Raw genomic sequence first — 26,851 nt, forward strand, 5'->3', positions numbered from 1 at the left:
GCAGATGAATATTTGAAATATTAACGCTTCATTATGTTTGGTATTGCCTACAAACTCAACACTCACCGAACTTCACAGTAAATATTGTGAAGTGCTTTGAGATGTCCTCCCAACGTAAAAGGCTCTATATCGAATGCAGGGATTATTTTTTGTTATGGTTTCACCGAGTGTATGAATGGTATTTGATTTTTTTTCTACAGACAATGAAACTGCAGTTTATACTTTGATGCCAATGGTAATGGCTGATCAGCACAGGTGAGTCGTGTTTTTTAGTCAAAGCTGAACGTGTCCTTCCCAGATATTGGTATTTTTCAGGGTTAGGAAGTCTTGTTAAGAGTTTTTTGTTGTCTACTAAAATGAAGATGAGGGTTACAGTGTCTGTAGTGTAACTGTAGCAGAAATCAGATGGCAAAGCACAAACCATGAGTCAAATGTGGGCCTTTTCTGATTCTAATGGCTCAGTATTACACTTTATATCACATTTCTGAATCATTTGGGGAATAATACAGGCACCTCGCTAGAGTATCAGTTTGCTTATGACTTGGGTCTCCTGTGAACCAATGGTTTCTGGAATTGGTTTGATTCAGACTGGCCTCCGGCTTCTTGCACTAACGCACACTTGCCACCCTGTACCTATTATTTTATGGGATTAGAGGGATAGGGTGCAATTCTGTGGAGAGAGTGCGCGCTCCATTTCAGACAAAGAGAAATTTCCACACATTTATTAGAACTCTTTAGTGTTTCAATTTGGATACTATTTAGCATGGTGCTGGGTTTCCCCTGTGTGTCACACACCGAGCTGACGCCAAAAAATTAACCCAGGAAAATAGGTGGCTGCATCACAGATTGAAGCTGACTTTATTGTTTTACTATTTGTTTTTGATTTCAAGGTAAACTTCCAAATAATAGGATTATAATAGAAACAGAATTATGTTGAATGTGACTAATAATTTTGGATACATTGATATTTTGGTAATGTACAATATTATAATGCTCCTTTCTAAGGTCTGTTTCAGAGTTGCTGGCAAACTCCAAATTTGATGTCAATTATGCCTTTGGTCGTGTCAAGAGAAGCTTACTACACATTGCAGCAAAGTAAGATCATAAACAAATGTGATATTTTATTGTATTACTGAATGATAGAACTCATAATGCACTTCAAACTGTCTTACTATAAGCCCTTTATTCTATTTTCTGGGATGTATGTGGCAAGTATAAATGGAGATTCTGGAAAAAANGAGCTGTTATAAATATTAGACTCTTTGCAAGTTGAAATATTGACCTTGCATTTGAGAGAACTAGTTTGCAAGTCTTGTGTTCGATACAGAGGAAAGAAAAAAATATAACAAAGGTCCCTTTCTATATTGCTAAAGCACACTTTCTGGTGGTTTGGCTAAAGATCATTGTTCAATGTTTTATAATATTAATGAGCTGAACCATCTTGCCATATTGATTGAGAATAGGAAATATAATGTAAATATCATGTCGTTGACATTAAGCTATCCATTATTTTGCTATAACCCTATGTTTTTAAACCCATCTTGATGGACTATTTCTTAAAACTAAAATCTCATGGTGCATTGTCATGCAGAATGCTTGGGTAATAATTTCTTGCATCATAAAGTTGTACAACATAAACATACAAGCACTTTCTCATGTGGTGAGTTCCTGATTTTAATGCCCCCCCACCACCACATCATCAGAGAGGAGATAAGAGGAGGCAAGGATGCTTTCCTACAGAGCAAAGAGGAAACATTGGAGTATCACAGCTGATCTCGTGTATTGAAGCATGAGCAACGTTGACAAAAATCAGGAAGAAGCAGAACAATTGAATTCTGCCCCGTCGAGATAGGAGGGAGTTAAGAGGAGGGGGAACAAATTGTTCGAATGGAAAGTGGGGGGGGTTATTTTAGAAACTTTCCCGATAAGAATTAAATGCAATCTAAGACCCTTCTGCTGAAGTGCGGAAGGATACCAGAGTTGTGTAAGTAAACCTAATTTTTAAAATATAGAGATGTTGCTAATTATTTATTACTAATTCAGTGATTTATATGTTTCTGGGGCAGTTGTGGCTCTGTTGAATGTCTTGTTTTGCTTCTGAAGAAAGGCGCAAATCCAAATTACCAGGATATTTCTGGATGTACACCCCTTCACTTAGCAGCTAGGAATGGGTAAGTGGTTAAGAATGGCTAAGAACGCTTTTTTCACACAGTTACATACCAAGAACATTATTTAGACAAACACAACTTTTTGTTCTAATGTTTTACTTTTTGTTCTAACATTTCATAGTTACAGATAGATATTCAGAAGAATATTTTGAAGCATCATGGTTTCCCACATTATTCTAGGAAAATTTATGTAATGCATGGTCCTTCTTCTGAAAACTGGATGAAAGCATTCTCTTCTGGTTGTCCCTCTGGCACTGAATCCAAAAGATAAGATTGGTTGTGTTCTGAACTTTATCCGCCCCTATCTTGATTAGTGGCAAAGGGCACGCAAAAGGGATTTGCACAGGCAAATAAGATATATTTCTCATTGCAAAAGGGATTAAGGATATGGGGATAGGGCAGGGTTATGTTATTATCTGGAGTTAGATTAGAAGATCAGCCATGATTGAATGGCGGGGCAGACTCGAAGGGCCGAATGGTCTACTCCTGCTCCTACATGCATTGTTTTGTTAAAATGACTCCACAGATTCTTTCTCTGCAGTTATTCAAATCTTATGTTGGCATGCTTTAAGTACAATTAAATCATACTGAGTTATTGTCTCAACATTGGGACACTTCCATGATTCCAGTTAGCTTGTTCTATCGTGAATGTTTAACCATTGGCGGGCGGGCCTCCAGCCACTCCCTCTGGAACTCCATCCCACAGTCTTTCCCCCTCGCCCCTTCCCTTGCCTCATTCAAGCCCCATCTCTAGACCCTCCTCTTCGACCTTGATTTTGATCACTCTCCTTCCCCCCTGCCCTCCACCCTCCCCAATCCCAACACCCAGCTTGGGTCCGAAACACTGATTGTCCATCGGCTTGGGACGTGCTCCCGATGTGAAAGGCACTATACAAATGTAATGTTGTTGTTAACATACCATCTAGGACTTGCTACCTTCTGTTGCAAGAGTACTCTGGTAATGTTTATTGTGGGAGGAACAGGAATGTATTGTTGAATTTTGTGGGGGTGCCACTGACAGCTGGTCCTGAATCTTCTGATTTAAGAAAATGTAATACTGGTGTAATACCTAGATACTTCTTCATAGCTGTTTGTGGAGCATTGCTGTGTGCAAATTGGTTGCCAATGCAAAACACATAGTCGCTACACTTTACAGTAAATTCTGTGGAATGCTTTGAGACTCTCTCCAGACATGAAAGGCACAATATCAAATGGAAGGATTAATGATGATTATTATTACAAAAGTCACATCCTCGTATTCCAGGTGTTTATACAGTTCTTGGTATACTAATGTTTGCATTTATAGTTTTGTTTCCACAAGTATGTATGAGAAATGAACATTGTAGTTATGGTACCTGTTCTTTTTTCAGGCAAAAAAAATGCATGGGGAAATTGTTGGAATACAGTGCTGATGTGAACATCTGCAATAATGAAGGTCTAACTGCGGTAAGACTGAAATCTTTAGGGTTAGCAATTTCCATTGGTATTTTTTGGAAAAAACAATCAAGATTTTGATAATATGAAGGAATCAAATTGGTGCCTATGATGCACTGGGCTATAACTCAGATGATTCTCACATTTCCCAAAATAGATTGCTCTTTCACAATAATTCCTCTGAGAAAAATAGTCTGAAATTGAAATAGTTTAAAAAAATACTTATTTCACATTGCTTGTATACACACTCCTGTATAAGATGAATGGAGTTTGGAGGGATTTGGAGTAATGAGTATAGAATAATACTTTTACTAGTTATTTCAAAGGAAACTGTATTTTATGGATCATATCTTACTGCAGATTCACTGGCTGGCTGTCAATGGCCGGACTGAGCTGCTTCATGACTTAGTACAGCACGTTACAAATGTGGATGTAGAAGATGCAATGGGACAGACTGCTTTACACGTGGCCTGCCAGAATGGACACAAAACGGTGAGAGGCATACTGTTGGAACAGTACAAAGAAGCTTCATAGCATTGTTTGTCTTTTCTGACTAATGGAATTTAAAATTTAATTTAAATTTTTAAAGACCTTTTGAAGTACCTTGGACAGGGTAAGAATAGTTTTCAAAAAATCTTCAATGAAGGGAAAATTTGCAATCAAACTGAAATTATTGCAATGCCGTGTTTGCCATTTAAAATTGACAAATTCATCCCAAATAAATTAATATTAAGGTCTTGACACAAATGTGATCTTAGAAGTTTTTTTTAGATAGAAATAGTCATATTATTGTCAAAAAAGTCAAAATAAACAACGTGCCGAATAGGGAAGCAGAATTGAAGTGTTTAAAATATTTTATATTTTTTACTTTTTTAATGAATTTTTAGTTGATACCAATTCATACACTGAGAAATGTGTAGCCAGGAAGTTAGGAATTTCCCTGGCTTTGTTAGTAGTCAAGCGGTTATTTAGCAAAGCTTGATTTTGAATCAAGAATCAAAAGATTTTTGTTGAATCTCAAAGTACTTCATTTGATTTCTGTTTTTCTTTGTAATCGATTATTATCCTTTTACCTGCAGACAGTACTTTGCCTTTTGGATAGTGGAGCAGATATTAACAGGCCAAATGTTTCTGGAGCTACCCCTCTATACTTTGCTTGCAGGTATTGTCGACTTCATTTGTGTTAAGTTGCCACATGATTTATTTGAGCAAATCAAGTTAGATATATTTTGCTTGTATTATTGCAATTGTATTGTATCAATAAATACAAGATTATCTTTGGTTTTGAAAGCCTTTCTGCTTATTTTAGTTCACATGAGTTCACTTTTTGTCTCATTGGAGTGAGCAGAAAGTTTTCTTGAAGATCAGCAGCTCAAAGATTAGTAAAATATGTCTTGGTTTTCTAGTAGTTCAATAAATGAAAACCACTAAAACCCTATTTGTGCGTCTATTTTCCCTTCATTGGTACAATGGAAAATAGAGCCTGGCTCAATTGGTAACACTCGCCTCTGAGTCGCAAGATTGTGGGTTCAAGCCCCATGCCAAGGTTTTGACTCGAGGCTGACACTCCAGTGCTGTGCTTGTGATGTGCTACATTGTTGAAACAGTGTAGATAATTGTCCTCATGCAAAATACAAATTGTCTAACCAAAATATTCTGTCAGGCATTATTACTGTTACCAAAGAATCACAGTGTGCCAGCCCTTCACTCTATCTGCACTATTGACTCTTTTTTTCTTTTGCGTTCTCTCTCTATATATGACTTCTCTTTCAGTATATTTCTATCTAATTTTATCTATCTCTGCCTCTTTTCCTGGAATCCAATTATTTTCTTCAGATAGCCAAATAGACATTTAACTTTGTCTACTGGTAAAAAAAAAACCCTTCTGTTTTACTCAGTGTGAGTGAATCACATCATGCCGTAATATCTCAAAGCACTTTCACACATTCTGTAAAGAGTAGCAACTATTGTAGGTGAACATGGGAACCATTTTTTGCACAGAAATGTGCCATAAATTGCCTTGAAATGAATGACCAATTTTATCTGGGAGATTGTTTGCCAGGATACTTGGAGATATATCCTTTTATTTTTGATTAAATCTCGAGGGGGAGGGAACAGTTCTCCAGATATTGACCGGACACCGAATTTCCGATGATACATTATTACTTGGAATTCAATGTGGGGAAGTGTAAGGTTATAGATCCAAAAATAGGAAAACAGAATATTTTTTAAAAGGTGACAAACTAAGAACTATGGAAGAGCAAAGGGATTTGGGTGTCTCAAGTACACAAGTCATTAAAAACTAGTTCACAGGTACATAAAGTTATCAAAAAGGCAAATGGGATGTTGGCCTTTATCTCAAGGGGCTGGAATGTGAAGGAGAGGAAATGATACTTCAGTTGTATAGAGCCTGGGTCAGACCCCATTTGGAATATTGTGTTCAGTTTTGGGCACCGCACCTCAGGAAGGATATATTAGCTGTGGAGAGGGTGCAGCGCAGATTCACCAGAATGCTGCCAGGGCGTATAGGGTTAAATTATAAGGACAGATTGCATAAACTTGGCCTCTATTCCCTTGAGGCTAGAAGGTTGAGGGTGATCTGATTGAGGTTTTTAAAATAATAAATAGATTTGATAGGGTAGCTACAGAGAAACTATTTCCTTTGGTAGGGGAATCCATAAAAAGGGACACCATCCTAAAATTAAAGCTAGGCCATCTAGGAGTGAAATTATGAGGCAGTTTTTCACCCAAAGATAGTGGAAATCTGGAACTCCCTCCCCCAAAAAGTTGTGGATGCTGGATCCATTCACATTTTCAAGACAGGTGGATAGATATTTGTTAGGTCAAGGGATACGGGGCAAGGGTGGGTAATTGGTGTTGAGGTACAGATCAGCCCCGATCTTATAGAATGCCGGAACAGGCTTGAGGGGCTAAATGGCCTCCTGTTTCTATGATTATTATATAATATTTTACATCACTAAATACGGTTATAAACTTATCTGCTGTAATTTGTCTGTCATTCAATTGCAGTCATGGCCAAAGGGATACAGCACAAATACTACTTTCAAGGGGAGCCAAATACTTGCCTGACAGAAATGGTGTCACTCCACTGGATCTCTGTGTACAGGTTAAACAGTGTTCACAATTCCCATTACTAGTTCAGTAACTTTGTAAGCAAAATATACAAATACAGTCACTTTACGTTTTGAGAAGTCTCAACGAAGTTCTAAGGATTATTATATGTGGCATGCATATGTGGAACTTGGTCTGTTTTGGATAGTCTTCAGCATGCTGATGGGTTTCTGCATGTGTCAGATACTTGGCTGACCAAAAAAAACCTGCTTACCTGTCAAACTCAAAAAGCAGCAACATCCTCATCAATAGTAAAGTGGCACCTTTCAGTGATCAAGCAACAATATAGTCCATCGTATAGATAACTTGCAATTCTTCCAACATGCTGCAAGTGTTCAGCAACTGGGAATAGCATGGAAGTTAGAGATAGTGCCCAGCAGTCTACCTCCTAGTCCTCCTGGATCTTTCTGCCACGTTTGACACAGTCGACTACGCTATCCTCCTCCATCGGCTTTCCTCCCTCATCCAACTCATCCACCTCAGTGGGACCGCACTCACATGGTTCAAGTCCTACTTAACCAACCGCCACCATTTCATTTTGACAAATAGTTCCGCCTCCTGTCACTGCCCAGTTACCTGCAGGCTACCCCAGGGCTCCATCCTTGGCCCTCTTCTTTTCCTTATCTATATGCTCCCTCTGGGTGATGTCATCTGCATCGGGAAACTTCCACATGTATGCAGATGACACACAAATCTACTTTTGCCTCCTCCAGTACCAACTCCAGGTCCACTGATGTTCTGTCAGCTTGTCTGGCAGATATCAATGCCTCGATAAGTGTAAACTTCCTGCAGCTGAACGTGGACAAGACAGAAGCCATACTCCTTGGCTCCTGTCAACGTCTTCACTCCTGCCGATCTAAACTCCTCAATCTCTCTGGGCTCTCCCTCAGACTCACCGAACCAGTGCACAACCCAGGCGTCCGGTTTTACCCCCAGCTCTCCTTTCTCTCCCACATCCGGTCCCTGACCAGAACTGCCTACCTCCACCACCGCCACATTGCCCGCCTCCGACCGTACCTTACCTCAAATGCAAACGAAGCCCTCGTGCATGCGTTTGTCACCTCCCGCTTGGATTACTCAAACGCACTCCTCGCCGGTCTCCCCAACTCCACTATTCAAAAGATCCATCTCATTCAGATCTCTGACCCGGGTCAAACTGCGTACCCACACCTCACCAGTTCTGGCCAGGCTCCACTGGCTCCCCATCACTGAACGGATTGACTTCAAGATCCTCACACTCGTTTTCAAATCCCTTCACTCACTGGCCCCTCCCTACCTCTCCCACCTCCTCGCTCCCCAATCCATCACCTGGCGCCTCCGCTCGACTGGCACCAGCCTCCTGGTCGTCCCTCGCACCCTCTGCACTACTATTGGAGGTTCTGCTCGCAGCCACTACACCCTGAAATTCTGGAACACTCTCCCTCAATCCCTCCGCCTTGTCCACTCTCTCCCCTTTTTCAAGTCCTGCCTGAAAACCTTCCTCTTCGACTGTGCTTACAGCTACCTCCCCCACCCCCCTCCCCCCCTGGCTTTGAGTCAGGCTCTGCCACTGTTATGAGCTCTGAGGCGCTACCCTGCGTGGAGGGCGCTGTATAAGTGCAAGTTGTTGTAGTCTACCTTGCCATTTCTGATTATCTTATTAACTAAATGTACTGCATTTTGATCATTTGTTTAGGGAGGGTACGGAGAGACCTGTGAAATTTTAATACAGCACCATCCCAGACTTTTCCAGACACTTATTCAGATGACACAGAATGAGGATATCAAGGAAAACATGGTAATGTCATGGCTTATTTAATTTTAAGATTCAAATATAATCCTGCTGAAATATGTGTTAAGAATGAAAAAATGTGTAATGTTTTCATCAGTTATCTTGATTTAGAAACGGATTAAATCAATAGTACTACATATTTGCCTGTTTAGCTTTTCCAGTGTTAAATTCCATCAAAGACGATTTGTTCTGTACATTCTGTAAAGGCTGATACTTCTTTTTATGACTTCTGTCTTTACTGAAGGAGATATCTGGATGAATCTAGATGACCAATTGATGCAGTATTTAAAATATTATGTAAAGATTGGAATTTAAATTATTTCTGCACTGGTCTTTTTGGTACAACATTAAGATGCTTTCCCCATCTTGGCATTTCAAAGCCTTTTTTTCCATGTAATTGTAATTCTTGCACTAGTGGTTATTGTGTTTGCTCAGAGTGACTGATACTGATTCTTAGTGGATGACTTCCAATCATCATTCAACTCCATTCACTCTTTGAACCTGACATTTATCAGCTTCCTTTAGACTGCACTCTCTCAGCGTTTCACTGAAATTTTAACTCTCAAACTCTTTGTTGGGACAATCAAAATATGTTCTTTCAAAGTCAGTTTCTTCATGTCTCAATTTTAAGTACATCTATCGCCTTTTATCCCAGTCATTCTTTCCTCAAGACTGTGATGGCCCTTGTTCTTTTATACCCTTTTATGATCTACCATCTTTAAAATCCATCTTGGCAGGAACTAGCCACTGATTTTTGATCCATTCTTTTCAAACTTAGTGGTGTCTTGGACTAGCTTGTCCTTTTGCTTAGCTTTTCCAATATAAAAATGTATGAAAACAGTTTCCAGTGCAGGGAGTTTTTGTTACAAGATCTGTGTTTGAATAAGTGTTATCAGCCCACAAGTTGAGAATGGTTAGTTCAATGGTTAGAATGTACGTGAGCAATCAAGTTCTCACTAAAAACAATATAGTGGTGATATGTTGACAACTAACTAACTTTATTTGCAATAGTATTTGATCCAGAGTGCATTACAGGGGAATTCACAGAGCTACTGATTATGAAAAATGTAGCCTTTATGCAAGATTTCATCACAGTTTAACACAGGGTTTATAAACTTGTGAGACCAGCGTGCTGGTTATCCAAAGGTTTTGCAGCTTACTGAAATTTAAGTTTAATTGGCAGTATTTACGATCCCAGTCCAATGTACTGTGTTTTAGAGCTTTGAAAGAAGTAGATTCCAAATTAATCTTGGTCTATGTATTTTTTTTCTGTGTTGCACAAAACGGACATTTTGAGATTTAAATCCATGAAGATTAATGAAATGCTAAACGCTGAGTTGAATTTGAACCACGTGTGAAATATGGAATATTCTAAATTAAACTTCAGAAATTGTACTTAGCTTTGCATCAATTTTCCACTTTTGTTCCACTGCACTGTTGATGCAAAGCTAAGTACAAGAAGCAGAGAATGGATTAAAAATGACTTTTTAGTGCTAACTAAAAGAAGTTAGCACTAACCAAATCGGCAAAAGTAAGTTAGAAAAAGAGTTCATTGAGTGTATGAGAGATAACTTTCTAGAGCAGCATGCCGAGGAGCCAACTAGGGGAAAGGCCATCCTAGACCCTGTTTTGTGTAACGAAACAGGGCTAATTGGTAGTGTGGGTATTAAGACTCCTCTGGCTCAGAGTGATCACGATATGATTGAATTCTGCATTAAGTTAGAGAGGGATATAGTTAAATCCGAGGCAATTATTCAGAATTTAAATAAGACGAATTCTGTGGGTATGAGGAAAGATTTAGGTAAAATAGACTGGAGAATCAGATTAAGAGGTAAAAATGTAGACCAACAGTGGCAAATATTTAAGGATGTAGTGCATAATTCTCAGCGGTTGCGGAATAACAGTACCAAAGGGAAAGCAATTCATCCGTGGCTAACTAGAGCAGTTAGGGAAAGCATCAAATTAAAAGAAAAAGCTTATAAAACTTTGGTCGATTTGGACTTCCAGAAGGCATTCGATAAGATGCCGCACAAAAGGATAGTCCAAAAGATAGGGGCCCACGGAATTGGGGGGAGCATATTAACATGGATTGGGGAATGGTTAACAGGTAGGAAACAAAGAGTAGGGATAAACGGGTCCTTTTCAGATTGGCGGGATGTGACTAGTGGAGTCCCACAAGGATCATTCCTTGGGCCTCAGCTATTTACCATCTATATCAACGATCGAGATGAGGATATCGAAGTTAATATATCTAAATTCCGGATGACACAAAACTAGGAGGAAGTGTCCACACAGAGGATGACATTAAAAAAATGCAGCGCGACATAGATAGGTTTGGTGATTGGGCAGGTAGGTGGCAGATGAAGTATAATGTAGGGAAGTGCAAAGTCATCCACCTAGGTAGCAAAAACTGTAGAGTGGGTTATTTTTTAGAAGGGGAGAGATGGGAATGTGTTAGTGTCCAGAGGGACTTGGGTGTCCTTGTACACCAATCACAGAAAGTTAGTCTGCAGGCGCAGCAAGGAATTAGGAAGGCGAACGGTATGTTAGCATTCATTATGAAAGGATTAGAGTATAAGAATAGGGAAGTCTTGCTGCAATTGTATAGGGCCCTGGTGAGACCACACTGGAATACTGTGTCCAGTTTTGGTCTCCTCATATATACCTATAAGATCATCAAAGGGCATGATAGAGTAGATAGTGGGAGATTGTTTCCCCTGGTTGGAGAAACTAAAACCGGGGGTCACAACCTTAAAATCAGAGGCCAGCCCTTTCGCACTTCTTCACTCAACTTCTTCACTCAAAGGGTAGTGAATGTATGGAACTCACTACCCCAAAGGGCTGTTGACGCTCAATCCTTGAACATATTCAAGACTGAGATAGATAGATTTCTTATTGCAAAAGGGACTAAGGGATATGGGGATAAGGCAGGGTTATATTATTATCTGGAGTTAGATTAGAAGATCAACCATGATTGAATGGCGGGGCAGGCTCAAAGGGCCGAATGGCCTACTCCTGCTCCTACATGTTATGTTAACATTGAGAAATGAAGCACTGTAGTTATAACATCCAATATTAATTGTAAATTGTGTTGATTTGGTGAACATTCACCCTTCACTGTAAACTGGCAGTTTACTTTGCATAAGTTCTAGTGTTTCTTTAAAGTTGGAGAGCCAGTTGGGATTTAAAAAGCAAGGGACATTTTGTTTTAAGCAGAAGATATGATGAACTGTTCTGCTTTTGGGAGAAACCTGGATTAGTTCTGTACTTATATCTTATTGTATCTAAAATGCTATCTACCAACACAAAAAAAATTGAGGTTCATCAGAAGTGAGCTTCTAGTTCCTGTAGAAAGCTTTAATCTTTCTATGTATTCATATACCATTTAAACATTCTAAACTTTTCTTTTGGATTTAGTTGCGTCAAGTTCTGGAGCACCTGTGCCCGCAGAATGAAAGTCAGTATCAGAAGATCCTAACCAGTCTGGCTGAGGTGACGACCACAAATGGGCACAAGCTGTTGAGGTGAGTTGAGAGATGCTGTTGGCCAGATGGAAATGTTAACTTAAATTTTAGTTTTTCTATCAGCAGAATTCATCCACCCAGTTTGATGAGATGAACTGTAGAACTTTAGTATTGGGCCCAGTGGTAAAAGAGTAATAATAATGCAATCATACCTGTATTCAACAACCACTCGGAACTGGGCCAAAGTGGCCTTTATACATAGGAAGAGTGTTTGGGTGCTGAATTTATTTAAGAAACTGCTTAATGCTGCAATGAGGGATGGTTGGGTGGGTATTCTGGAAGGATAAGAATACATTGAAGGACATTGTTTAGCCAAACTAGTCTTGTGATATTCAATTTTTCCTAGGCACCCACATCATTGGAACAGTTTAATTGAGGAGGTGTTTCACAGAAATCTTTGAAAATCAGATATTTAACTAAACCTAGACTGTATTTTTAGTGGCATAAAAAATAAAATTTTTAAAAATATATTGAAGCCTTGTTTCGCGTGGTGGCTCGGATCCTTAAATTGCCAGTTAGCACTATAACAAGATTTTAACTCTCACAGAGAGCTGGTTTCACTGTTGCACACAGCTAGCTAATTTACTCCTGCTGTAGACCACTTCCCACGCCAAAAACAAAATGGCTGATATTCAGGTCACCACAATGTCACTTCCTGCTTTAAGCATGCGTGGCAAAATAGGAAGTGATGTATGCAGCTTCCTGTTAAATTGGAAATGGTGAAAGTGACCAGCACATGGGAAATGAGCAGGCTGCCTGTGCACATGTGCAGTGAATGAGGACCACAGTGCAACCAAATTGCAATTGAATTTACACCATAAAGAAGTGGTTTATAATGACGCTGCACTGTATTTTGAACAGGAATAGGTTTTTCATTCCCTTTAAAATTTCAGAAATTATACTGTCTGTTATGTGTTTACAAATTGATAAATTAATGACTATTTTTCTCCTTCAGTTTATCAAGTAACTATGAAGCTCAGATGAAGAGTTTGTTGAAGATAGTGCGAATATTCTGTCATGTGTTTCGCCTAGGCCCATCCTCTCCCAATAATGGAAATGACATGGCCTACAATGGAAATAAAACTCCAAGAAGTCAAGTTTTCAAGGTCAGAAAAGTATATGACGTTATTAGGAAGATTGACGTAAAAGAGATGAATGTCACAAAGCATGCAAACATTAATCAGACAACTGTTGAAAACGAAGTAAGTTTGGTGCAAACAGTATGTACTTTTTTAAGTTATGTGAAACTTCTTAAAGTACTCTTTTAATCAGCTTATCTTCCTCCCTCTTTGCACTCTGTTGCATTTAATACATGAATCATGATTTTTGTAATTTTGTTTGGTGTTTTTAACAAAATTCTTTCAATTTAATTTGATCAATCTTTTCAACTTTCTACTTCTTTCTGAAAAGATGTTTACAAGCATGAGTGTACATTTTTAAGATTTAAAAAAATCTGAAAGATGTGCTCGCAAACTTTGTACCCTGTTTTTAATATTCCTTATTTGTTCTGTTCAGTTTTTGTTGTACATAAAAGGATATATGTTTTACCCCCTTTAATTTGCTAAATTTTATGCTCGTTAATGTGAAGGATGTCACTTTTGACGTATGGAACACTTGGAGAATGGAACACTTGACTTTTTTTCTCTTTTCAAACTAAAATCAATATTAGCTGAACACAAGTATCACATGGTTAAATGCAGATCATCATACCTCAGCATCATAAATCTGCCTTCACTCAAACAGTTTGATGTTTCCACTTTCAACTCCTACCATTCTAATGATCTGATATTGAGATTTTTTGTTTGGGTTGAATTATGGGAAGTTTATATACCTTCGACTTGCAATCATCAGAAACTAGATTGAGATGGCTTTTCTCGGGAATTTATAGAGAGAGAATTTCATCTCATCAGTCTTGGTTGGATTTGAATCCTGATGATATAGATATGAGTTCTCACTTCAAAAGTCACATTGTTCCTTATATGGGTAATATTTACAAGAAAGCCTCAGACGAATATTAGCAATATGTGGAAAACTTTTATGGAAGTGGCAAATCTCCCTACTTTTTTGCTCTTGTCTAGAGTGAAGGGTGCTATATAAATGCAAGTTTTTGTTGCTTAAATATGCATATGACATATAGAGGATACTCATCAGGAAGCAGCTTGTCTTTCAAATGAGCAGGATTGAATAATTGGCTTTATGTGTTACTGACCTAATTAAAGTGGTGATTTGGGACGATAACTTAAGACCAGAGTGATAAAATGAAGCACGTTATCGGGCCACCTTCATTTCATTGCTTGCCTTACTTTTTGTGTGCTGTGCACAGGAAGAGTTGCTAACATCACTTCCTTTGCCTTGCGCATGTGCACTCTGCACACAAACTCCTGCTGGTCTCATTTCCTACAATTGTACACAAGAAGCGCCTCTGATGTCACTTCCTTTCCATTTCTTATCAATGCAGGGTACGCTCTTGTGACATCTTCTGTGCACAATTGCAGGAAGTGACACTAGCGGCCATTTTAGAGCAGGAAAACAACAAATCACACTAGAAGCAGACCCTTCCTATGTAGTTCAGTGCAGGCTCACAGTCCACCCATTCTACACATGAATGTGTACTGAACCAGAATGCCTCATAACTGGGTTACTTATACAGTGTGTCCCACTCACAAGAGGGATAAATTGGATAATTCATGGCTTGCACGTTGTCTGCTTATACAGAAAAGCTTAGACTTGACACCTCCAATATCTTGGCAATTTCATTCTGCAGAATTTGTGTACCATCATAAATTATTGAAAGGTACAATAACAATATATTTTAATAAATTGTCTTGCCATTTTAAATTTCTATACTTTATTCAAATGCTTGAAGGAACACTTTTTTGTTGTTTTTACATATAATACATTTATGTGGCTAAGGAGCCAAGTGACAGAAATTTAGACTGGCACTGAGACGATTTTCAGAACGTCACTTGAAATTTTTCTAGGGACTGCGTAAAGTAGGTCATTGTCAGTTTCTGTATCTCCTTTCCAATTAAACCACTTGTTGTTCTGTTGCGCTTTCTAAGGTGTAGTCATGGTTCTTAGACTTTTGATATCATTGTAAATGCGCTGGAACAAGGTTTGTTTTAGGGTGGAAATAACTCACTTAGTCAGGTACTCGGTTGAGTGTGGTGGGGATTGGGGTGCTGTTCCTGTCTGGATTAGTAGTTGCTACTGCTGGTTATGGTCACTTTTCTTTTTAGTTCTGGAAGAATGTTACTGATTGTTTCTTTCATCTCCTTTGTTGGGACAGTTATTTTGGTAGAGGGGAAGCTTGGATCGTTTGGTAATGCTGGAAAAGATGTCATATTACTTGGTAGTTTTTCACCTTCAGGAGGAGTTGAAACCTCACTCATTCTGATTGACATTTCCCAGAATATCTTTTTAAAAATTTGGGGCAGACAAAATGTTTTGGGTTCCAAACACTGTGAGTTGCGTGAGGGCATTTACTGTCTCCATGGTTACTTCAAGACCCTGCAGTAAAACATGATGGCCATTTGTATTCCATCTGCTTCAGCTTCCCACTTGTACCTGCTGGTACCAATTGTACCAATTAGAGGCAGCCGTAAAGAACCACATTCACCATAAGAGTAATCCCAGAGACCTTCATAGGACTTCATTGCTGTCAACGCTAGTGGTATCAGGTAAGTCAGACGTAACCCTAGCACAAAAGTTGGGTGTTATCCGCATGACACTGTGGGGAGTATTTAGACTCTACGTCTGACTCAGAAGTTTAGTTGATTCAGGAAAGCTTTTAGAGCTAGTTATTCACCTGATCTGGAGCTGACATTAATTTTTTTTCTTGGTTATATAGTATTGATTAGTTCCATTTGTTGGGGATTATTTTGGCTCATTGTAACATAGTGCCGCTTTTTGAGGCTTGAGATCAGTGTCACCATAAGATCTCGACATTAGTTCTGATTAGCTGCAAAGTTAGCCACAGCAGCAGTGGCTTTAGTAGAAAAGCAAATGAAGGAAGCAGGTCATTTTCAGACACTGAATTTATTCATATTGGCACTGTTCCACCTTAATAAGAAAAGATCTTAAGGCTTTGGGTTGAAAGTTTTTTTTTAAAAGAAAGAAAACCTCCAAATCTATCTTCCTTCTTGGAAAATAGCATCTTATATTCAATGTATCCCAAATGAAGAGTGATCCTTATTTATTATTATCTTTCCAATTAAATAACTTAATTTAAGTTTTGCTGTTGTACTTTCTAAAGTACTAGAACTTCCTATCAATTATCCATCACCTTCCCTGGTATGTAGTTTTTGGAATGACTGCTTCACAGTCTCAGCTTCACTCAATTGATTGTAGACTTGGCTGGGGGTCAGAAGGTTGTGGTTCCGATGCATAGTTAGAGGAGCACTACATTGTCCGAAGTGCTGACCTTTGGATGAGATGTTAAACCAAGGTTCAAGTGGATGTTTAAGATCCTGTGATGCTATTCAAAATATAAGGAAGTTTCCCCTTTTGTCCTGGCTAACGAGGCCGAAAGGCACTAAATAAATGCATTTTGATGTTGTGTTTTAATCACAGGACCTTAATCTCTATGCCCTTCCATAGAACAATTATAATCCTATTTATTTCAGTTCCTCAGAAACAAATTGTTTTATGTCTTTAAAGTAGATAACTAATCTTTATGGTCCCACTTTTAATCTTTCTATTGACATTGTGGACTTCATTATTTTCTTGGATTTCGATTGGAATTCATGCATCAAGGCTAGAAATTGATTCATGATGATTGTTCTTTTGAACTCAATCTTTCTTGTTTTCCATTTCCTACCCCCCACCACCCAACACTTTCCAGCAACTATTAACTCTCTTGGAAGCCTGAGGTTTTCTAAGACTTCAATAATTTCCCATATGTGAGCAGTTTTTTCGAATGCCTTTTTACATGCCCGGATGGAAAGATTTTTGTGACGTGATTGCTCCTTTTTTCTGGCTTTTACCCTCACTTTATTTTGCAATCTTCCTTTCCTGGTTTTCTATTATATGATTATTATTACTTATAGGCATTTTTCCTGCAAATTTCTCTTTCTCCCAAGCCTAAATATCCATACACATTCCCTCTTTCCTTCATCACTATTCTGAAATAAAAATTACTCAAACTCTTATTTTAATTCATTCTTTCCCAGGATATCACATTTTATAACTCCTAGGAATTGCTTCTACAAATTTCCCTCTTCCAAGATTCAAATATCTCATCCACACACATTCCTTCTTTCCAGCAACAATGCAGTAACATTTGTATAGCGCCATTCACGTCGGGAGGACTTCCCAAGTTGCTGGACAATCAGTGTTTTGAACCCGAGCTGGAGGTCGGGATCGGGGAGAGTGGAGGGCAGGGAGGGAATGAGAGTGAACGAAGACACAGTCGAAGAGGAGGGTCTTGAAGAAGGCCATGGACGGGGCGAGGTGGAGGTACTGAGGGATGGAGTTTCAGAGGGTGGGGGCAGAGTGGCTGAAGGCCCACTCGCTAATGATTGCGCGGGCGAGGTGGGGGTCATGAAGCAGGCTGGACGGAGGGATCCGGCAGGTTGGTAGGGGGGAGCAAGGTCATGGAGGGCTTTGAAGGTGAGGACCAGGATCTTGAGCTGTGTACTCTGTGTGATAGCAAGTTTTCCTCCATTACTATTCTGAAATCAAAATTATTTATGCTCTTATTCTAATTCATTGTTTCCCACTACCTCAATTTTCTGAAACTCCTTACTTTTCTTCGTCGTCTGTGTACAATCTACATGTTTTTAAAATCAAAGCTTAATGTAATATAACCGTTTCATTTTTCTGGTGACTTTTGATACTCTGGTCAATTTATGTCTTAAGAACTACAGGATAGAACTTCTCAATAACTAATAACCTTTTCTTAGTAATTGTGACCCTGGTAGGCCTCAGTTTGTTGTTTATCTGAATTATCTGCTGTGCGCAATTGCCTGCTGCATTTCGCTCACAATATATACAGTCAATTAATTTTACAGTGTAATCTGTGAACCTCTTTGAGATGTCTTGAAGACGTGATAAGGCGCTATGTCAAGTGCAAGGATTATTATTGTTATTATTATTGGGCCAAAACTGGAAAGGGTTTCTTTTCCAAATGGCTTAAAGTTGTGGATCCTTAGACCCCCATCCTTTTATAATAAAAAAATAACTTTGATGTGTGCAGGATCACCAAATAAGAAGATTAGACATTATTCTTTGGAGGCGTTTTATTTTTCACCAACCAATCTTCCAGGCATCCTTATTTTCTATAACTGAACTGGAGTAGTTTAAAGATGTGTTCGGTTTGCTATTAGATTTTAGTGCTCTGGGTGATATTTTAGGTTTTATAACTACAATGTTATGTAGTCTTTGGACAGAGAGTAAGAGTTAGGATTGACTGGAAAGACACCTAAAGTATAATTTCTTAAGGGGATAAGTCCAGTTGATTTTACTGATGGAATTTCCAGTTTTCTGGGTCAGATGGTAGCAGTCTAATTTCTGGGTCAGACAATTGTGCATTCGAATCCTTTTGGGTTTATAATCTAGGCTAATGCTCCAGAACTGAGACAGTACTTCATTGTTGAAGGCACCATTCTTTTGACAGACATTACTCTTTTAGTCATGACTAGCTGATTATATGGTCTAGATGGCACTTTTTTCAAAGAAGATGACTGAATAAAAAATGGCGGCAGGCTGAAGGCTGGAATCGTGAGGAGGTCGCCAAACAAGAATTCGAAAAACAGAGGGAAAACTCCTGTTTTTTTTTTTTGCAATCCTGGCGAGTGGGCTCAATCGGAGTCCAATTGGAGTGGACCGGGGGAGGGCAGGAGTTCTTGCGGGCGGCCTGGAACGGGGACTGAGGTGACTTCACACGAGCGATGCCTGGAGCGAGGCCCAAACCCGATGCCTGGAGCGAGGCCCAAACCCGATGCCTGGAGCGAGGCCTAAACCATCGCCTGGAGCGAGGCCCAAACTCACCGCCTCGAGCGAGGCCCCTAACTTACACATGGGGAGGCTGAGCGGGGCTCGAGGCCAGCAATGGAGTGGAGTCAGATGCGCCAAACGGGATCCAGATCCAACGCGGGAACTGAGGCCCACCTACCTGAGCCACGTGGAGCCAACATGGGATTCACCACCTCGGCCATCGCTGACTCTCCTGGTGAACATCCAACCAGAGACCAGCTGCCACGTGACGTTACCTCTGCCCGCCACCTATGAATCTCTCAGCCTAGACATTGTCCCCCTCTCCCCATGATGACTCCCACCGGCGGGCTGACCATGCCTTGCTGAACACCCCACCCCCACTGCCGTTTGTTCTTAGTCTCAGTGTGCGCAATTTGGCTGTCGCCACCGACCTGAGCTGCTTCTCAATAATGCTCCCACCCCTGTCCTCTACCCTCCATTTCTCCCGCTCGATCCTCCTCTCCCTCCGTCCTCCCCAACTCCTATCCCTGCTCGACCGTCCCACAGCCTCACTCTGCTCCAGCTTGCGAATCCTCCATCGGGCCCACCATGGGAGACACTGCTGGCTGTCCAACAGCAGCCACTCTGACTGCCCTATTCCCCATTCTCGCCACAAGGCCCATCGGTCCCTGACCACGGGGGCCAACCTCTCCTCCCTCATCCACATCCCCACCCTCCCTATCAGTCCTTCCCCTCCTCTCCCTTACCCCCCACATTCCACCACCAACTGTCCCCCCCACATTGGCCTACAAAATGTCTGCTCCCTCTCCAACAAAACACTCACCATCCAAGACCTCATTGTTGACAAAAACATCGACATTTTCGCTCTCACTGAAACCTGGATCACTTTATTCAGTTGAACTTCAATAAGACCGAGGCTCTCCTGATTGGCTCCCGTCAGTGCCTCCACACCTCAGGTGCTGACAGCATTACTATCCATGGATGCACATTCCACCTTACTAAGCCAGTCTGGAACCTCAACTATCCTTTCTACCCCACATCTGTGCCATGATCCGCTCTGCCTTGCCCCACCTCCCCAACATTGCCCACTGTCTCACAGTACAGGCCGCCGAAACCCTCAAACACACTTTCTTTACATTGAGGCTTGACTACAAACTCCTTGCTTGTCGGCTCCCCCAACTCCTCCCTCCGTAGGCTGCAGATCATCCAGAAATCTGCAGCCCTTGTCCTCTCCCGCACCAGGCTCGGTGATCCTATCATCCCCATCCTGGTCCTCACCTTCAAAGCCCTTCATGGTCTTGGTCCCCCCTACCTCTGCGACCTCCTAACCCCCTACCATCCTGCTCAAGCCCTCCTCTCAGCGGGCTCCGGCCTGCTTCACGTCCCCTGCCTCGCTCGCTCCACAGTTGGCGGGTGGGCCTTCAGCCACTCTGCCCACCCTTTAGAACTCCATCCTGCAGTCCCTCCACCTCGCACCTTCCTTTGCCTCCTTCAAGACCTATCTCAAGTCCCTCCTTTCCAACCGTGTTTTTGATTACCCTGCTTTCCACCCTCCCTAATCCCGACCTCCAACTTGGGTCCAAAACTCTTGACTGTCCTGCGTCTTGGGGCATCCTCCCGACGTGAAAGGCACTATACAAATGTAATTTTGTAGTTGTTGTAGTTCTCCTCGTGCTGGGTCTTGGCTATTATTTCTCCAACTTCCCAATTTATTTGAGAAAGATTAGTTGGTCATTCTGATTGTTGCTTTGTGAAAATTAGCTGCTGTGTTGCCACCATAGGAAATCCACTTCAAGTATATTTTCGTGTGAAGCATTTTGATGTGATAAAGGTGATGTGTAGATACAAATATTAATTTCAAAATGGAAAATGATTTCCTTTTCTAAACTTCAAATAAATATATACTTTCTGGTCATATTTTATGTTTAATAAGGAGTTTGATATTCAGAAGCTGAAAGGAATCATCTCTTGTCTGTGGTTCAAGTGGTACAAGTAACCCCAGTATTACTATTTAAGAATGACGAGTACAACTGCCATTTTGTAGGCATGTATTTTTGGGGGGAGGAGAGATGTTAAATCTGATAGAATTATGGATATGTTCACAGTGATTGAATCTTTATACCAAGAAATAATTAAAATAGATATTGTACAAATAAGTTAAGTATATGACATTTAAAGAAATATAATGTTTTAATTGGTTAATATTTTCTTGGTTTCAAAATGTTTTGTTGATTTTCTTAATGTCAAATATTTAACTCTTGAATTCCGGCAGATGTAAACTGTATTCTTATAAAAAATCTTGTCTTCTATTTATATCACCTTTTTTAAAAAAAAGTCTTAATCGCATTGAACAAAATGAAAGTTGTACTATTATACAAGAATGATTTTTCAAACCCTTAATATAAAATATACAGATTATGTTTGGATGGCCAAGAATGCTCAGTATTACTTAGTGGTTTTGTATATTTCTATAATTCTTATAAAATAGTATACAGTGTTATGAAAGGCCTGTTGAAACCTACATGCTGTTCTTGACTGCCAGTCTCCTGCTTGCATGGCTTCTGATTTTCTGGTTACCTTATGTGACCAATACTGATCTGCAAATCAAATAATCTTTGATACATCAATCAAATATTTTTTAATTTAAAAAGTGACTGATAATTTTGCATATCATCACCATAAGTGTTCATGAATAAAATGAGCCTACACAATATTACTATATTTATATTTGTCCTCACAGCCTTTGGAACTACTTTGGCATTCATTGGACGAGTGGTTAGTTCTCATTGCCACAGAGCTGAAGAAAGATGAACAAGATTCTGAAATAGATGCTAACAATATCACTTCGATTCTCTTGAAACAAAAAACCCAACATGAAGAGCCTGTGACTGTCCAAGTGTGTGAGGATTTAAGAAAAGACCAACCTTCCTCCCTAGATAACCTAGTGCAAAGTAGTAACTCGACACAAGATACCAGTACAGATGGCCTGGATGTAATCTCTATGACAGCAAACCGTTTGAGTACTGTCATCCAAGCATTCTACATGTGCTGTTCGTGCCAGATGCCTCAGGGGTAAGGACCATCCATGTAGTTTATTGCATCTAAAGTAAAAACCCTGTTTTATTTCGTAATCTTTTGTGTATCTAAAAGGGAGAAAATTGAGTAAAACTAAGTAAATTAGGTGTTAACCGGAATTATTTTTGGAACTTGAAAAACGTCAAGAAATCAAGCCCGATATTAACAAAATAGTTGCTTTATTGGATAAAACAATAATTAATGTACTCTTGATTATAAATCTGTTCCAAGACATTAATCCTAATGAAGGGTGCTATATAAATGCAAGTTGTTCCATTGTGATAAAGGTGTTCCTTTTTAGCACCAGAATTCTTTAGATTAGTTGTGGGGGTTTCTTTTTCAGAATGACATCACCTCGCTTTATTGAATTTGTCTGCAAGCATGATGATGTTCTCAAGTGCTTTGTCACAAGGTAAGTTTATATCCTTTTGTTCAAGGGAACTCCAAATCCTCTTGCTCACATATTTTTTCCATAGTTGGACTAACATGAGCCCTCTCTTTTTTAAAATATCTTTTTATTACAGAAATCCTAAAATCATTTTTGACCACTTTCACTTTCTTCTGGAGTGCCCCGAACTGATGTCAAGATTCATGCACATCATTAAAGCACAAGTAGGTTTTTGTCACAATGTACAGATCGTTCAAGATTCTGCTAAAAACAGCAAAACAGATTTGATCAATTTAGCAATTTAATTATGCTCTACAGGGTGGTCCAACCTTTTGGCTCTTGAGGGCCAATGATCTATTTGAGAAATGTCCTCGGGCCGCAAAAGCAATATTTTTGGTTTCCTTTCCAGAAACATAACACTTACAGGTTATGGAGGGAGCGGGTGGGCCAGATGAAATGGAGGAAGGGAGAGCTGGATGAAATTGGCCTGTGGGCCCAATGTGGCTCATGGGCCGCCAGTTGGACTACCATGCCTAAATAATTGTGGTGCATTACTGTTGTATTTTTAGTTGTAACAAAAGAAATATAATGAGAGATCTAAAGCCTACTCTGACTGGTCAGGTTCACAATATTCCAAGCCACTGTTGATGGCAGGCCAGCTATCCTAGCTTGTCAACAGGACTTTGAAGGCAGTCCTTTTATACTCTGTCTTGAAAATGTCCAGAAAAAAAATAATTATGTTTTTCATTACTTATGCAGCCCTTCAAGGACAGATGTGAATGGTTCTATGAACATCTTCATTCAAATCATCCTGACTCCGACATGGTGCACAGACCAGTTAGTGAAAACGACATCTTGCTTGTTCGCAGAGGTATTACTGAAGTGAATCATTTGAACACATTAATTTAGGAATTTGAATGAACTTTGCTCAATAACCGTTTAGTTTTTTGTTGATTTCTCAATTCCTCTTTAGGCCTACGATCCACAACTCTAATAACCTTCAGAATATTCAGCTCTTCCTAAATCTCCTTCATTCCGGGTCCGTTTCCTTTCACGCTTTTAAACCTATGCACTTTAGTTTTGCTCATACAAAAGTTAGTCTGCTTACATCTATCTTATCTATGGCTCTCAGAATGTTAAAAACGTGGATCTTGTCTGAGCGCTTCTCATAGTTTAGAACTCTTAATCCTGGGATTATTGTTATTGCTTTTCTCTGAACCATCTCCAATGCTTTTTCAATCCTTCAAAGTTCTTTTCAAGGTAAATTGTCCAAAACTGCACTGACTATTCCAAGTGATCTAGGTAAGATTAGAATAACATATTTTGCTTCTTATCAAATTCATGCAACTAAAGATTGCAACATGATAAATTAATTGACATTTGGGAACAAACTTGAAATAGGAGGTGAACGTAAACCAGCATAACTGGAAAAAAAACAACTACTTTTTGGAAAAGCAGATCTTGCAACTATCTGAATCACAATCATATTTGAGAAGTAATGGTATGAAGGAATCTGGAGAAAAGGTAGGGAAATGGAATTAAAATATCTGCCATTATTTATATATATATAAATATAAAACAACAATATCTGTCTGCATTTCAAGAAGGCTATCAATAAACAATTGACACAGACGCAATTTATCAGAAAGGTCTTGCAGCTGGGAGTGACACGGGCATATTTGTTTTCGGGTATCTCCTATCGTTCATGAGTTATAACCTAAAATGTATTTCAGTTTTACGTTTTTCACTGCAGTTACACCTAATGTCTGACGAGTCAAAGTGGCGCTGTGGCATCCTGCGTCACAGAGCACCTACGTATGTACTCACAGTTACAACTGGTGGCCGCGCCGGCTGACCGTGACGCTGTGGCATTGTGCGTCACAGAGCAAGCGTGTAGCAAAGTGGCAGGAGCAAAATAAAGAACACAGACGAAGCTAAGCCACAGCAACAACAAAATTACATTTTTAAAGCGCCTTTCACATAAGGACGTCCCAGTGATTATAAATTATACATTTATATTTGTCATTATAAAGATACCTAAGCGAAAATCAAACCTTTCAAGGATAAGTAAGTCTTATCTGTTCGTGTCATTCTACATTCCATATTGGATCCTTTGGTTGCAAGTGAAGCTGTAACGGGTCCAGCTAGAATTTAATAAAGTGGTGGAGTAGGTTCAATGAATGGGCTGAATGACCTCTTCTTCCTATGTTCCTATGTCTTGCGTTTCAATTAAGTACATTGGTTATTTTTCTCTTTCCAGATTCAATTTTCCAGAGCAGTTGTGAGGTTGTGTCAAAAGCAAGTTATGAAAAATTGAAGCAGGGTGTTGCTGTACGTTTCCATGGAGAGGAAGGGATGGTGAGCAATATTTTTCTGATAAGAATCTTAATTATTCAGAGACTAGCTACAATGCTATAAGACAATTTGCATAGAGTAATTTCAGTTATGATATTAAACCAGTAACTATTTTTAAATACATCAATGTGTTTATGATTTGAGAAGAACAAAAGCTAAGTTCTTGTAAAAATTGCTCTTTGAGCTCAAAGTCTAGGCTGACATGCAAGTACATTGCTGCGAGAGCATTGCATTGTCTAAGGTGGTACTCCTCAGACATTGAGATGTTAATGTTTGGTTCTGTCTGCAAGTATGGATAGACATTAAATGCCCCATGGCATGGCTCGAAAAGAGAAGGGAGTTTCTTCCAATTGCGTTCACTTCATGGCTGTCTGTGGAAGATTGCTGTGCATAAATTAGCTGCCTCCAAATACAATCACTGTACTTTACGATAAATTCTGTGAAGCGTTTTAAACATTTTAACAAGGTGATGAGATGTATATCAAATGCAAGGATTAATATCCAAAGGCTTTGCACATTTAAGCTATGCAGACAGTTTTTCATAGAATTAACTAATAAAAATCATAATAATAATATTTATATTTTATATAAATATTTTATGTAGCTCGAGAGTAACCTTACTCTGAAAGTAAGTAAATAAATGACTGGTGTTCTATTTATGCTATATCTTTCCTCCATTCAGGGTCAAGGTGTGGTACGTGAATGGTTTGACATCCTCTCCAATGAGATCATTAATCCAGACTATGCACTTTTCACACAGTCAGCCGATGGTAAGTGCCTCTAGTCGACAGTGATGGTTCAAATTGAAAGAAAGTTATCTCAGACTAGTTCAAATTTGAGTGTTTAAGAATGTTCAAGGGTTCAGTTGAAAACAGGTTAATAGTAAGAGCCTTTTGTTCTTCAATGCCCAAAGTCTGTGCATTAAAGGGCTATGGCTCAAATCTCTCCCAGTCCAGCACCACATCTGGCTGGATCACACCAAATTTCGCCGATGCACCATGGCGTTGGCCAAACCTTCCTTGTGGCTCAGAATCATCCTGGAGGGCAAAGGGCATCCTCTGCCCACTCTTGCATGCTCTCTCAATCCTTACCTTGAACACTAAGTGTAAGGAGTATTGAACTTCCTTTTACCCCAATCCTGCGACATCTATTCAGCTCCATCTACTTCCTCTACCATCCCCCACCCTTCATACCTTTGACGTCATCTTCCCTCCTCCTCCTCCATTGTTATCTCCTGCAAGAAATGCATCACCTGCTCCCTTGCCTCATTCCTGCCCAGCTCATTTCCACTAAGATGCTGCTTCTCTCCGCTCTGTTCACTGATGGAGTCAAACTTTGACATAGTACCCTTTCCGTTCCAACCTGCTGTCATTATCACTTACTGAAATGCCATACTGGATTTCCAGTCTCTCCAGTTATCATCCCATGTCTGACCTGTCCTTTCCCAATTAAATGCATTGTTGCGTCCCAGCTTTACTGCTATTTTTCCCATTGCTCACTGTGTGAGTCCCTAAAAGCTTTACCTCTTTAATCTCCCACGGTGGTCATTATTTCTAATGTATGTCTCATTTTTCCTGAAACTATGTAATTTTCTTGAAACTATTGATTGCCTTTGAACAGAAAGTTTTTTGTGTTTTTTTGAACAGGAACCACATTCCAGCCTAACAGTAATTCTTCAGTTAACCCTGACCACCTCAATTACTTCCGCTTTGCGGGGCAGATTCTAGGTTTAGCCCTTTATCACCGTCAGTTGGTTAACATTTATTTTACACGCTCATTCTACAAACACATCCTTGGTAAGTATGGTGTGATTTAAAATTCTAATTCAGATCTATTGCATGTTTGAACAACAGCAGAAAGTGATTTGGAGCCTGATTTGTCCTTTGAACTCTATCAGAACTATTTTTTGATGATAATCTCCCGCTACTTGATGTAGCACCTTATCATGTCGATGAGACATCCCAATGTACTTCACAGGATATACTGTAAGGTGCATTGATTGTGTATTTTGTGGGCGAAACACAGCAGCCAGTGGCGCACAACAATGTAATTTTTTTTAAAAAAATCC

At 39.6% G+C, this 26,851-nt stretch overlaps 1 protein-coding gene across 2 annotated transcripts in view; it reads left to right on the forward strand.

Moving 5' to 3' along the window:
* Window positions 1-200: 200 nt before the first annotated feature.
* The window catches only part of hace1 (HECT domain and ankyrin repeat containing E3 ubiquitin protein ligase 1), a gene marked incomplete at its 5' end in the record, with an annotated part of 33,623 nt that continues 6,972 nt past the window's right edge, over window positions 201-26,851 (forward strand). The window contains 17 exon segments of one of the 2 annotated variants that reach the window (XM_042333070.1): window positions 201-255; window positions 1,006-1,095; window positions 2,067-2,171; window positions 3,539-3,614; window positions 3,963-4,094; window positions 4,682-4,764; window positions 6,633-6,729; window positions 8,410-8,511; window positions 11,923-12,029; window positions 12,985-13,231; window positions 21,706-22,037; window positions 22,384-22,452; window positions 22,565-22,652; window positions 23,188-23,299; window positions 24,689-24,786; window positions 25,466-25,553; window positions 26,430-26,579. In XM_042333070.1, coding sequence (XP_042189004.1) covers window positions 201-255; window positions 1,006-1,095; window positions 2,067-2,171; window positions 3,539-3,614; window positions 3,963-4,094; window positions 4,682-4,764; window positions 6,633-6,729; window positions 8,410-8,511; window positions 11,923-12,029; window positions 12,985-13,231; window positions 21,706-22,037; window positions 22,384-22,452; window positions 22,565-22,652; window positions 23,188-23,299; window positions 24,689-24,786; window positions 25,466-25,553; window positions 26,430-26,579 — 2,031 coding nt within the window. 2 annotated transcript variants of the gene reach the window in all.

Source organism: Callorhinchus milii, unplaced genomic scaffold (assembly GCF_018977255.1).
Source record: "Callorhinchus milii isolate IMCB2004 unplaced genomic scaffold, IMCB_Cmil_1.0 Scaffold3, whole genome shotgun sequence".
NCBI classification, from domain to species: domain Eukaryota; kingdom Metazoa; phylum Chordata; class Chondrichthyes; order Chimaeriformes; family Callorhinchidae; genus Callorhinchus; species Callorhinchus milii.